At 36.2% G+C, this 13,029-nt stretch overlaps 1 protein-coding gene across 3 annotated transcripts in view; it reads right to left on the bottom strand.

The window, feature by feature from the left end:
* Nucleotides 1-13,029, bottom strand: part of LOC136247134 (uncharacterized) — a 52,990-nt gene that overhangs the window by 30,312 nt on the left and 9,649 nt on the right. For all 3 annotated transcript variants that reach the window (XR_010697102.1, XM_066038762.1, XM_066038763.1), the window contains 8 exons: nt 3,694-3,862; nt 3,388-3,461; nt 3,188-3,334; nt 3,023-3,125; nt 2,085-2,149; nt 1,954-2,031; nt 1,751-1,858; nt 1,635-1,701 (listed from right to left, as the gene is read on the bottom strand). Coding sequence is in view for 2 of the 3 variants with exons in the window: in XM_066038762.1 (XP_065894834.1) it covers nt 1,635-1,701; nt 1,751-1,858; nt 1,954-2,031; nt 2,085-2,149; nt 3,023-3,125; nt 3,188-3,334; nt 3,388-3,461; nt 3,694-3,862 (811 nt within the window). In the remaining variant the exon portion in view is untranslated. The remainder of the gene's footprint in view (nt 1-1,634; nt 1,702-1,750; nt 1,859-1,953; nt 2,032-2,084; nt 2,150-3,022; nt 3,126-3,187; nt 3,335-3,387; nt 3,462-3,693; nt 3,863-13,029) is intronic.

Genomic DNA, 13,029 nt, shown 5'->3' with positions numbered 1-13,029 from the left:
GCATGACTCCACTCTACAATGCTTATTTACAGCAAAATCTTCTAAGGCTGCTTTATGCAAGTTTCAGCAAAACTTGTCTTTGCACATGGCCACTTCTTTCGTTCTTCAGACAAAGGGACAACAACCATCACGAGTACGTTTGATTGATCTGTTTCACTTCATTGTAATACAAAATACTATTTGCGAATATAACAACACTACTACTAGTGAGACAACTTTCCACAATATTTAATACTCGCTGAACAGTCCACAGAAGTCTAGTAAACCTAGGAAGTGGAGCTTCTATGGGCATGATCATTTTAGTATAGGTGCACTACCTTTAGAAATGCACAGCAACATTGATAGCAAGTTCAAAATATATTCCATGCATAAGTTATATCGCTTGGTGCCATATGGATCCTATGACGATTAATGGGTTAATCATGTTATACAGCTTATCACTGGTAGGACTGTATAATGGAAGATTCCATTTTCTTAGCAACAAGTAAAACTGAATACTATCCCGTAAACATACAGTCATATGTGACTGGATCTGCGAAAACCCGACATAATGGCGCATTTTTCAAGTTCTATATTATTGAATATTTATAATCTACTTAGCCAAGTGTATGCTCTAGCCGAGTTTTAGCCTTGTATGCCAACCACGTTTGGAGTTACAGCCCTACAAAGTAACAACAACAGAAAGATCGATTTGTACAGCAAGTATTGGGAAAATAAATTACATGCACTTACAAAAACGACTGTAACTTACAAACGCAATGCAGTACAGAGTTGCAACTTGCACCATTGTGTTCACCATGAATGGGGGAGTCCATTACTGGGTTAATTTTGTCTTCTAGTACCATTCTTCACTGCATACAGAGACGAAATCAGTGAAGAAAAATTGATCGCGTACAATCGTTTCGACGTGATGTAAACAAATTCCCATAACGTACATATCCTTAAGTCTACCACAACAAAACAAAGATTTTTAAACTCCTCTTTAGTAGGCGAATACGATGATACCCAGGTTTGTATCACTGCACCCTTTCTTCACAAAGAACAAAGTGTTTAAAAATTTAACGAATTTTTTTTTCAACTACGCAAATATTTTACCCATTGCAATCGATGGCTTATACTGAAAATTTAGGCTTGCGCCATTATGTCGCAGATCCAGTCACATATACATACTACATACATACATACATACATACATACATACATACATACATACGTATGATGAATGACTATTAAATTTCATTGTAAACATAATCCTTCTAATTAGACATTTAATTTTAAAAACATTTTTCCATACCCTCAGTTTTGTTGGGTACCTGATAAAATTTATCGGCTCAAGTATTTTTTCTTGGTATTATGGTTATGAATACAATACAGTGGAACCTCTCTATTATGGACATTTTGGGACCCAGAATATTTGGCCACCTTTTGCTGTAACATAGAGGTTTTCCTCTTTCATAGGTAAAAAATATATTAACCAGACCTGTTGGAACCAAAATATTTGTCCTTATTATGGAGATTTTTTCTATTGTGTCCTTAATCGGGGAGTTTGTTAAGACAGGTTCTACTGTAGTTCATATATCAATACCTTGTAGAAGGCAATATTAAGCTTTTTCCAGGGAAAATCATAAATTTACCTTGCAGTGTTGATGAGTCAGTTAGACGCTTCCCAACCAGGAAAGCTTCAGTTTTTGTAGCATGAACCTTATAACAATGATATGTTCGTATGTGTAACACACATTATCGGACTTACGGTACAAGTTTGTAGTCCACCGTACACAATAGAGGAAGAACCTTGTACAGTATGCGTACTGGAGTCGACAGACCAACTGAAACCAGCATTGATGTAGGCATGAGCATTCTAATAGTGAAACCACAAGTAGCAATGTCATAAGAACACATGTTGATTTACAGCTACCGTAGTATACTGTATGTGCGTAACCACTTCACACCCACCTGGTGTCTAGGCATCACTTTGAAGGTTCTCATTACAGTATTAACAGTAGAGAATGGTATGATCAGTGATGTAATCACCTTTACAATATGGTATATGTCATCATTACATGTGTAGTGTATATATCACTCACCTTGTTCTTCATGTCCAACTTTAGGAAGTCAGTGAGTGAGTAAGAAGTACTATCCAATGATGAAGCTACGTATATAATGTAATAAAAATTTAGAAATGAAGTACGGGTCAAAAAATTTGCTAAACAAGAGATCAGTGATGGTATGTACATAAGTACTATCCAATGTTACAGGCACGTAATTATTGTGTTTCGTATCACCTCAGAGCATGGTCTCTATTGGACATAAGCGTGGCTTTATGGGATTTAGAGACCACGTTTTCAGCCAATCAAATTTCAGTATCAAACCTGAACTCATGTGTGGTATTTGCATTGTAGTTTTTCCAATAATTCTCTGTTCTCAGAGCTTTGTTTATCTTCAATTGTTGTCACTGTCATCATCTTCTTTAGAGAAAATCATACCAATGCATGTTTTGTATTGAGACATCAAGAGCGTCCATAAAGGCAGACTTTGTTATTAAAAGCACTTACAGTACAACTACAAAGGGAAGTAAGTAGCCTAAGGTAGGTGTGCTGATGTATATTGAAGGGTTCTGCCCAGAAATTCCTGAGTGGTGGCCTTAAGTTAACATGAACTGATATTTTTTGGGTTGTGGTATATTGCATGTGTATCAGTGATATATGTAAGAATTATACTGGTCACATTAAAGAGGGTATTGGTCAGTTTTTAGAGGCACTGGTTACTCTGAACCATTGCCGACCAGTGTGGGCAGAACTCTGAGTATGGTCACATAAAATAAAGGTTGCACAATGCGGTTTTTAGTCCCTAGCCAAGCACTATGGTCAGGTAGGGAGAAAGGTTGTGGCAGTTAAGGTTTAGGCAATAATTGATGTTACTGATTCTGCATGCGTTTTCAGCACAGTTGTATAATGCTAGATTTAACACTAAAACTCATCCATGGAGGTGTTCTTTTATCACGTATATAAAACGCACAACTCACCAACTACTACAGTAGCATGAGCAGCCTCCATGATGGTGAAAACATCTGAAGGAAAATTTTGATGATCATGAGTCAACATCAAGTTGCCAGCCCAGGATCCTACCTGAATATATATGTAATATGACGACATGTCAGCCAGTACATTAATGTGCAGTATGTACTAACATTCCTGACTGCAACATTGGCCACTTTCTTCAAGTGGTCAGCCAAATATGGGAAAGAGTTGGGGGACAAGTCTTTGTGTGACTCCAATGTAGTAATCAGTGTATTGAGTGAAACAGTAGCACCAACAGATAATACTTTATCATCGACCTGAACAAACAGTATGTACAAGTACGTATGTGCATACAATATACAAACTTAACTTTAACAGCAGCTAGATTGTTAATTGTTTTCAAATCAACTATCACATCTGGTAGTGGTTCATTCTTAAACACACCTGCAAGATCATGTGATCTAACGAAACTGAATTGCACACACTGTATAGTGGAGGAACCTGTCTTAGTAGTAATGTGTACAGAACGCCATCTTTCTAAAAATGCTGGTATAAATTTTTCATAAGTGAAGGGCCGGTTTATAAAGTAATCTAATAGCTATCACCTTGTTAAATGTTGACCTGTAGTAACAGTGAACAACTTAGACAGGTTCCTCTACACTGGCTGACTGCTCACCTTTTCCAGTATCACCAGTGATTAGTTTAATGTTCCTATCAGGATACTGTCTGAACACAGTAAAAATGTCTACCACTTCGTTTGGTCTAAACCACAATGTTGATGATACTTGTCCTGCACCAATACACAACTTGGGACATGGTGAACCACACTTCTTTGTGACCAAGTCCTACACAAATCACATTCACACATAAGTAGTCATTCACATACAAGAAGCTTGTGGTAATTAAAGTAGTAAGATACATACTACGTGCAGTAGTTACTTGTTATTTTTGCCCCAAACAACCAGTGTAGTTAGTTACTTTAACTGGTGGGTAAGTCACTAGTCGTTTTCCTATGCTTAACTTTAGTAACATGTTTACATGATTATACGTTTGTTGCATGCATGATTACATGTTATATGTTTGTTTGCTGTTCTATACGCACATACTTGTATTTCCTTTAGCAACACACATACGTACGTACTTACAAACAAAGTAGCCATTCCAACCAATTTTCAACCAACATTTTGTCTGCTACACGGCATGGAGTACAGTAAACAATAACGTGTCCATTTAATTTGGCTGTAACATGTAATATGGTGCCCAGATTGGAGACTATGCTGTGTTACTGTTTGCCACAGTATTCATGCCCATCATCATATTCTTGCTATCACCCCAGTGCTGTGCTAACTGACTTATAAAAGAAATGAGAATCGAGACTAACTGAGACTAACTGAGCTAAATGATGGAAATGAAAACTGTTACGTATATATTGTCTATTATTTCTGCAAAGTGGAAGGCATACTGCTGGATGACATTAACAAAAGACAAATCTTTGGTGTACAGTCGGTGAAACTAAGGAATTTCCAAGCAAAGGAACCACAGATGCTCGAAGAAAATTCATAAGTAGCAAGGAGAGATCACACTCTTGTGATTATTGTGTTAGCCATAGACCTGCCATTACCCTACGTACGTACTATGCAACCTGAAGGAACTGAAAGCTGCCTGGGAGAAGCTAGAGAATCGGTCCCAACCTAAACAACTGCAGCTCTAACGAAAGCTCTACATCTTAAAGCTATGTATGTGAGTTGGCCAATGAAAACAGAGACCACGGGTGAGATCTTCAAAGGCTTGGCTTAGGGATTCAATGCGGATCACCCGAACAAACTAAGAAGGTGTTAAACCTGGGAAATCAATAGCGGTCAGATTTACGAGAGGACACAAAGGTATATGGGCTACTTTACTGGCTCATTTTTCATTGGGTATAGCGAAGTTTTATACCCCTAACACATTATAAACTCTTGGTTTTACCTAACCAATACTGCTTCATCATCTCTGGGAAAAGTGAGGCTGGTTTTTGGGTAATGATATTTCGTGAGCCATGCTCACACCTTTGTGGTCCCTACTATACAATGATATCTCAACTGCACAGCTATATGACACAGGCATACCACTTCAAACATATTATATCAGAACAAGTTTTCTGAGCGTTTGTCAGAAACACTTTACAAAAATTATATCTACGCTAGGATATCTGATTACATCTGCACAGCATTCCAAAGTAAACCTATGTATTTATATTCCCATTCATAACAATTGATTGTGGGATTTAGTTTAGGTAGTTAAACTTTTTGGAGCATAAGCCACATTATAAATCCTTAACCAAAATATCGATCTTACTTGGTAAACTTATCAGGATTTATTAATCGTTTGCAGTATAATATGTAATCGGAACTGCAAAAATCTCAGATAAATAATCAAACAAGCTTAATTCTACAATATAAAGCATTGATTGGAATGTGTAAAATATTTCCGTATAAATGTTCTTTGTAGGGCTCTCAGTTTCAAAATTAATCATCGATTACTCTAAATGTAATGAACACCATGCATATAGCATCAACAACACTTAATACTGTACACAGTATAGTAGTGGTAGTCTACGCATCACCCAGAATAATACTTGATAGGTAGCTAGGTTACGATTAGTTTAGCTGGCAATACTAGCAGTCGTTGTCAGCACTTACAATATGGCATGTTATAGAGCTCAGGATCTGTCATGGATACTGTTAATAAATGGCGAGACAAGGATATTCTCAGCTACTGCTTTCAGAAGATATGGGTAAGAATATTTTAATACTAGTAGCAGTACTTACATGCGTGGTTGTATGGCTTCTCATAATGTAATACTTTATGGAATAATATGGAGAGGTATTTGTACAAAAAGGTTTTTCGTTTAGAATAATTATTGATGACATATGTATACATACGTGATTAATCAATTACAAATAAATCGATTATACTTTTTTCAAATGATTAATCGATATTATCAATGTATCATGAGAGCCCTAGCTTTTTGTGAAGATAGGAAAAGGCTGGATATCATTTTGCTTGCTAATTCAGAGGAATTCAAAAATCTTTGTTTCGCTTGCAGTAGACCAACAGGAGAATATGTGACCTAGTTTTAGAAAACTGTCGATATATGCACATTTATCAAAATTCATTTATTGGTTCTTTGTTGTCCACAGGGACAGAGGAATGGATTGGCTAAGTTTCAGCTTCATAAGATAAGCAATGTGGGAACTACAGCAGTAGACACCCGGACAAGTCAATCAATCATTATATACAGAAGGCATCAAGAAGATAATCTACAGGCGCTTACATAAACCACCATGACTTATTGATACAACGGCATACAGAGTTGGCTCTTTGCTCATTGTATTCGCCATGAATTTCTGAATCCACCAAGGGCTAGTTTTTGCCAAAGGTATTCTTCTGTGATCCGGAAGGAAGGCGAAGAAAAATCGTCGTAAATTCTTTCATCATCGCAACATAAAGAAATGTCCGTAACTCAGAAACCCACCATGTGTATAAAGATGAAACGAGGATTTTTGAACTCCCTATGAATGGGGGAACACGATAATGCCCAGAATTTATCCACTGGAGTGTCAGTTCACCGACCAGCAAGGCGATAAAAACTTGTGGAAATTTTTCTGAAGCTTGCATTTTTTACCCATTGTACTTGAATGCATTTTATTACAAAAATACTATTGCACGTAGATCGACGGGTTCCTAAAATTAGGTCACATATGTACGTAAGTTATACCACTTGGAAATACATGGAATTACTGTACAATAAATACTGAAAGTCTTATAATTATATTAAATAATGCCATTAATATACTAAATACATATCAAAATAGAGTAGGGGATAGTATTACCTAGGTGCCTGCATTTATAAGTAAGCAGAACATCAACTAGTAATATAATAAACCCAATCCCACAATTACTTACTTCAAGAAGTAGTACAAATGCAGTGTAATAGAAATATTAATAGTTATTGTGACGTTCAGTAAATACGTACATTTTCTAAATTAAAATTTTTGGGCAGTTTCTTCCATAAAACTAATGGTGGAGACTTGTTCTTAGAAATGGTGTGTGTCTCTAAAATGGTTGGTCTCTAACTATAAGATAATATTATTTAAGGTTGGTTGTTTGTAACTAAGTATGCTACGCATGTGCAATGAATAGCCAATGATATTTAAGCAGTGAATTTTGAATTTTACGAAGAATAAAATTCGCTGACTTTTTACTTTCACACGTATGGGCATGAACTTTTATTGATACATCCAAAAACCACACTTGGAGTTAACTACTACCACTATCAACATATCCGTCATTATGGAAGGCTATAATGATCTACTATTACAGAAACATTCTTTAGTTAGTTGGGTGGATTCAGTTGTGTATGACTTTAAAATAAATAAAATAACGGCTTATTAAACCCACTAAACTCAATAGTCATTGCATTGGTCTTGGCTTCAACCACCTTGACAATTAGAACTCATCCATGTGCTCGTCTGTCCCTAACTGGCAAGACAGTTAGGTTGTACCATACACTTCAGCAGAGGCGTTGTGTGTAGTAAACAATCACTTAAAGTAATATGAATGGAATGTAGATATTGCAAGTTTACCTAACATACATTCTGTTATCTTTTTCAACACTATAGCAACAGAACGTCTGTGCTACTGTGGTGAACAGTTTGTTGTATCTTCTTTCACAATCTGGCAGCATTCTGATTTCAGACACTTGAATGATAATTGACCGGATACGTGTTTGCACGCTTTTGTAAGTGGCAGTGATTAGAAACTTTGGTGAACCTACTTGCGTACCATTGTAAATTTCGTATGTTAATGTCTGAAAAATAAGTTGCTGGTTGTATGCAGTGAAAAATTCTGACGCAAGGTACATTATATTACAAGACCGTTTCTTTAATGCTAGTGGGAAGTTCATGTAAAGTACCGGAAAAAGCTGTTAATTTTTTTCTCAGTGAAGATTGGTATTTAATTGGGCTTGTTTCTGTGAATGTCAAATTTCTCGTGTCACAATCAGCTGTAAAGGTATACTGAACAACAATAAACTTTGTTTCAAATATTACTGTAGTCTATGAAATTACCATGCCAATTTGTCTCCATTTCACAGAAGATCACTGCTTTCCATATAACACACAAGTTATGCACCCATTCATACTTGAAAATTAATTTGGACCTCGAAGGGTTACAAAAGTTAATAAATTAAATGCTATTAGCACATACAAGACTTTCAAAGGTCTCCAAATTAATGTTTGACCTTTTCCAAAAAAAAAAAAAACACACTTTTAATCAATGTATAATTATAGGCTGACAATGTTGAGTCACCCTGATCATTTTATACTGTTGTCTGGAATGTAAGATTGTGGGTTTTAGTTTTTAAAAGAAATTATTTCTCTTAGCTAATGACAATGTTGCTATCATAAGAGGATAGTCATCACTTTTATGGGTTGATACAAAAGTTGGACTACGTACGTAAAAAAAATTAATAAAATAAAAAATACTGTCATAATCGACTCTAATGGAAAGCAGTATAAAGACTATTCTTTATGCATAAGTTTTATCTCAAACAAACCAGACTCACAAATACATACGCACATACACGTATACAGGTGTGTACATAGGTCTCCTATCTTTATTTGTAGGGGGGAAGTTTTGACAAAACTTTAGTGGTAGAGTACAGACAAATTTATTCACGATTAAACTTTTGTGTTGGACGAAAGTATGGTGGCGCGTGTTCAAAGCATTTAGCAGTGCATATAAACAACGCACATTTGTCGATAAGCAGGCGTGGTTCTGCATTTTGGTGTACACAGAGCAATGCAGGTGGCACTTCCTGCATGCCTTCAGACTGCTAAAACACATGTTACTATATAGGTGTGGCTCCATATATGACTGGGTTCACCATATATGGCTGGGTTCACCAGTCACAATACAGTCATTAAAAATATATAAGGAAAATTTTGCAATTTCAAGTTTGATTAGGGATCATAGAACAAAAAAGTAAGGTACAACTGCAAATATTCTACTATATATTTAATCCCTACTTCAGTTATGAGTATAGACTGGAGTAGGGATTAAACTTCAAGTGTAGGCAACTTCCCTTGTTTTCATAATTTTTTTGTTCAACGTATGATCCCTAATCGAACTTAAAATTTCTTATACATGCTATCTATAGACTGAAAATAAAGAACAATCAGGTATGTTGACAGCATTGTACTTAACTTAAGATTTCATGCAGTATACTTGAAGGGGCCAGTGGCAAAACGGAACAAGTGCCATTTGAACATTTAGATGACCACATAGTGGGCATTAACCAGAATTTTGGACATAATTATTGGAATATTTGCAAAAAAAATTTGAGACTATCATGAAATTTTTTAAGTTGTTTACTTAGTGACAACAGTATTAAACAAGCAACTATAATTTTAACGGAAAGCCTAAAATGGCATGTGTCCCCTTTATCTACTGACTCCTTCAATTATTACAATCAACAAAACTACAACACTTTTCAAAGGCCTCCAAATTAATGTGTGACCTTTTCCAAAAAAAAAACTTTCTTTTGATATATGGTTTTTGTTGACTACACTAATACACCCTAATTCTTTTATAAAGTTGTCTGGTATGTATGATTGTGGGTTTAGTTTAAAAAAATTATTTCTAGATGTGTTGTATCTCTTAGTTAACAGCTAATGACAATGGTGCTAGTATAAATTTAGCCTAAAAGCAGTGCACAATACCACTATCATTAATACAAGTATCTTCCAAACTACAACTATCATGTTGTTTTTTTCCTGCAAATTCTCTCGACAAAGCCTCAAAGCTGCTCTTTATTTTTGTTTTCATGTGTAAGGGACTTGCCTCTTTCAACTTGAAGGGATAGGTAGTCTACGAAGCTTGCACCATTGTTTTTCAGTTGTTTAATGTCTGTAAAATTCGAAGAGAAGGTAATTCACAAAGTCTGAATAAAGTTACCACACCCGTATTTCAGTCCACCGAAAAGAAACTACTACAGAGCAAAGTTTACCAGTGCAGAAATGTAATACAGGCTTCATTTCACTTTTATTCATTCACTGTAGGATTTCACTGCTTGGGACGATCGTGACTCAAATAGCAATCCAGATATCGAGAACTGAATTTAAAGCTAACAGCTGTGAACTGTATTACATTGTGCTGTAGTTATCACTACGTCCCTGTACATTACAAGCAGTACCAATTCCCAACAGTAAATCAAAGCATTTTCATCAGTCAGTCACACAGTGTTCACATGTCACATGATGTCAGTTGGTTGTTTAGGCTCAAATATATTCTACACATCATACGTACATAAAAATAATGTACTTGATACATGTATAATAGTGCCTTGCCTACTGTAGCAAGGTATAATCTATTTAGGGAGCAACTATACATAGCTGGCAATACTAACCACAACCAAAGCATAAAAAACGTCCTATGTAAACAAAGAGAAATCAAAATACAGTAGCTAGCCCTGCACTGTGGCACAACAAACGTTATAATTTATCACTGTAGTCTTACAGCTTTTACAAGCCACAGATAACATGCACACGTTAGCTACATACACACGTAACTACACATGTAATTGAGTAGAGAGGCACGCTGGTGGATACACCATGCATGAGGCCATGTTATTGTACGTAGTTCACACTTGCCAATATGCAGTTGCATATAAGTACATGAGGCCAACATGCGTGAACGTGTGCAGTTCATACATGAGGCCATGTGAAGCACACTCTTGTATTGTCATTGTGTTTGCATATACGTAAGGCTGGAAACTACTTTCAAATTTCTAACCAAGAGTATTGACTACCACAGTTGTGACTACGCATGTACAATATCTCAGCAAAGACTAGCATAGTTTATATCAATGTACCTTTCTAACAAAACACATTAAAGGAGATATGTATGGTTCTGCTCAAACACAACGCCATCCACAAGAGTGTAAGTGATTAAGCTAATTGAGGGGCATGGCATCCATTTCTCTCACAAGTATTCATCCCAAACCAAACGGGAAGAATACTCGTGAGCGAAATGGGGACCACGCCCCTTAATCAGCGAGTTTTTTTTAATCGCTGACACTTTCGCGAGATGGGGTTGCGTTAGAGTGGTACTGTATGAACTGCTGATGCCAGTTAAAAACAGTACATGAATTTTAACAAGCAACACTGAATATCACCACTATGCCATTTTCCCCATACCCAAAAGCAGATTTGGGGGAGGGGTTCATGGAATCCTCCTTTTTGGAGGAGCCTTAAAATCACTTGATGAATTGCTGACAAGTTTTTCAACTCAGTAAACCAAATTCAGTTTATCACTGAAAGAAACACAGTACTCACTTATAGTGGCAAAACTCTCATTTATCTCTCCTTACTGCAAAATCACTTGAATCTGCCACCCCAGCATCTTCATAAGCAATAAGTACTTCAAAAAAGAAATTATCATTTAACTCGTAAACCCGCATAGCCCAGAAAACTGTAAATAAATATGCATGCCTTGCACAAAGATTTTAAAATGTCATCGTTTAGCATTAGGGTAAAACCCTAGGTATCATTTTAATCCTTGTTACATCACGAGTATAGAATGAAATTAATTGTGTAACCATAGGACTGATGAATGAGGTCAAAAACAGCTGTGCAAAAAAATAATTTTGGAAAGGAATCATGCAACCTCTTTACATACATACGTATGTACCTTTATAAAATTATCCATACGTAACTTGGTGGTCGTTGCTTCTATCACCTTCTAACAAGTTTCGGTTGCTTTGCCATTAAATTTCTATCAGGCCTTACATGACTCACTTGAGTAAACATACAATTAATTGAAATTAAACACATGGCAAGAATTTTGAAACACAAAGTCGTGTTGTTCATCACTTCATAACAAGTACGTTGCTATACTGTAGTTACAGTGTTCATTTAACCTTCTCCAAGTAGCCCAGTAAACAGATTTTAGATCAATGTGTAGTTTTAGGCTATACAAGAATTAACCCAACTAATGTTGCCATGCGTGCCCATATTGTGTAAACACGTAGTCCTAAAAGTTCTTTGTGGGTTTAAGTGTTAAAATATTGTTAAAGAGTGATCATTTAATAAGAAATATTACTACTACGGTACCGCTCAAATGTAACTTCATCTTGCGAGAGTGTGAGCAATAAAAAAAAGACAATTAAAGGGAATGGTACCCATTTCACTGGGAGTATTCGTCCTAAACAAAACGAGAAGAATAATCGCGAGTGTTAATGGGAAGCACGCTTTTTAATCAGCTCGTTTTTTAATCAATCACTTACAAGACAATGTTTATCGTATGTACGTAACTAGGCTCCAGAGTGGAAACCCATTTTAAAATAAGCCCATTTTAAATAAGCCCATTTTTTATTGGTGTATTTTTATTATATAAGCCCATTTTCTACTAGGCTCCAGAGTGGAAGCCCATTTTAAAACTTTGAATCCGTTCCTGACACTGTATACCACCATGTAATACTAAGCCACAAAACTGCTGCATCGTGTAGTGATTAAATTGTACATAAACAGTGTGTGAAACTGTTAAAACTTTTGCTGTTTAAGCCATTAATGGCACTGCCGCCATGTGGTGGCATGGCATCATAACTCACTCATAGAACCTCGCTATAACTTGTAAATGTGTTTTATAGCAAGATGCACTAGTACTGAAACGGACATGCCCATAAAGGTCCAATTTTTGGGAAAACCGGATCCTTCCCTGACTAGTACACATTTGTTATGCAATAGTATAAAGTGTAACCTGTTTTAATAGACAAATTAAACTGTTCTTCGAATTAAAACCTAGTAGCTGATAACAAAGAAAGTACTATACATCGATGGAGGCAGGTAAAGTCCCCAGTTGGCTGCTTTATCCCAGACATGGCATGGTGGACACAAGTGAAGATATGTATGTGCAACAGTAGAAATGGGACAAATCACTAAGAAACTGGCTGTAGAATGGATCGCACTGT

Source organism: Dysidea avara, chromosome 2 (genome assembly GCF_963678975.1).
Source record: "Dysidea avara chromosome 2, odDysAvar1.4, whole genome shotgun sequence".
NCBI lineage: Eukaryota > Metazoa > Porifera > Demospongiae > Dictyoceratida > Dysideidae > Dysidea > Dysidea avara.
This window is presented reverse-complemented; position numbering and strand designations above follow the sequence as displayed.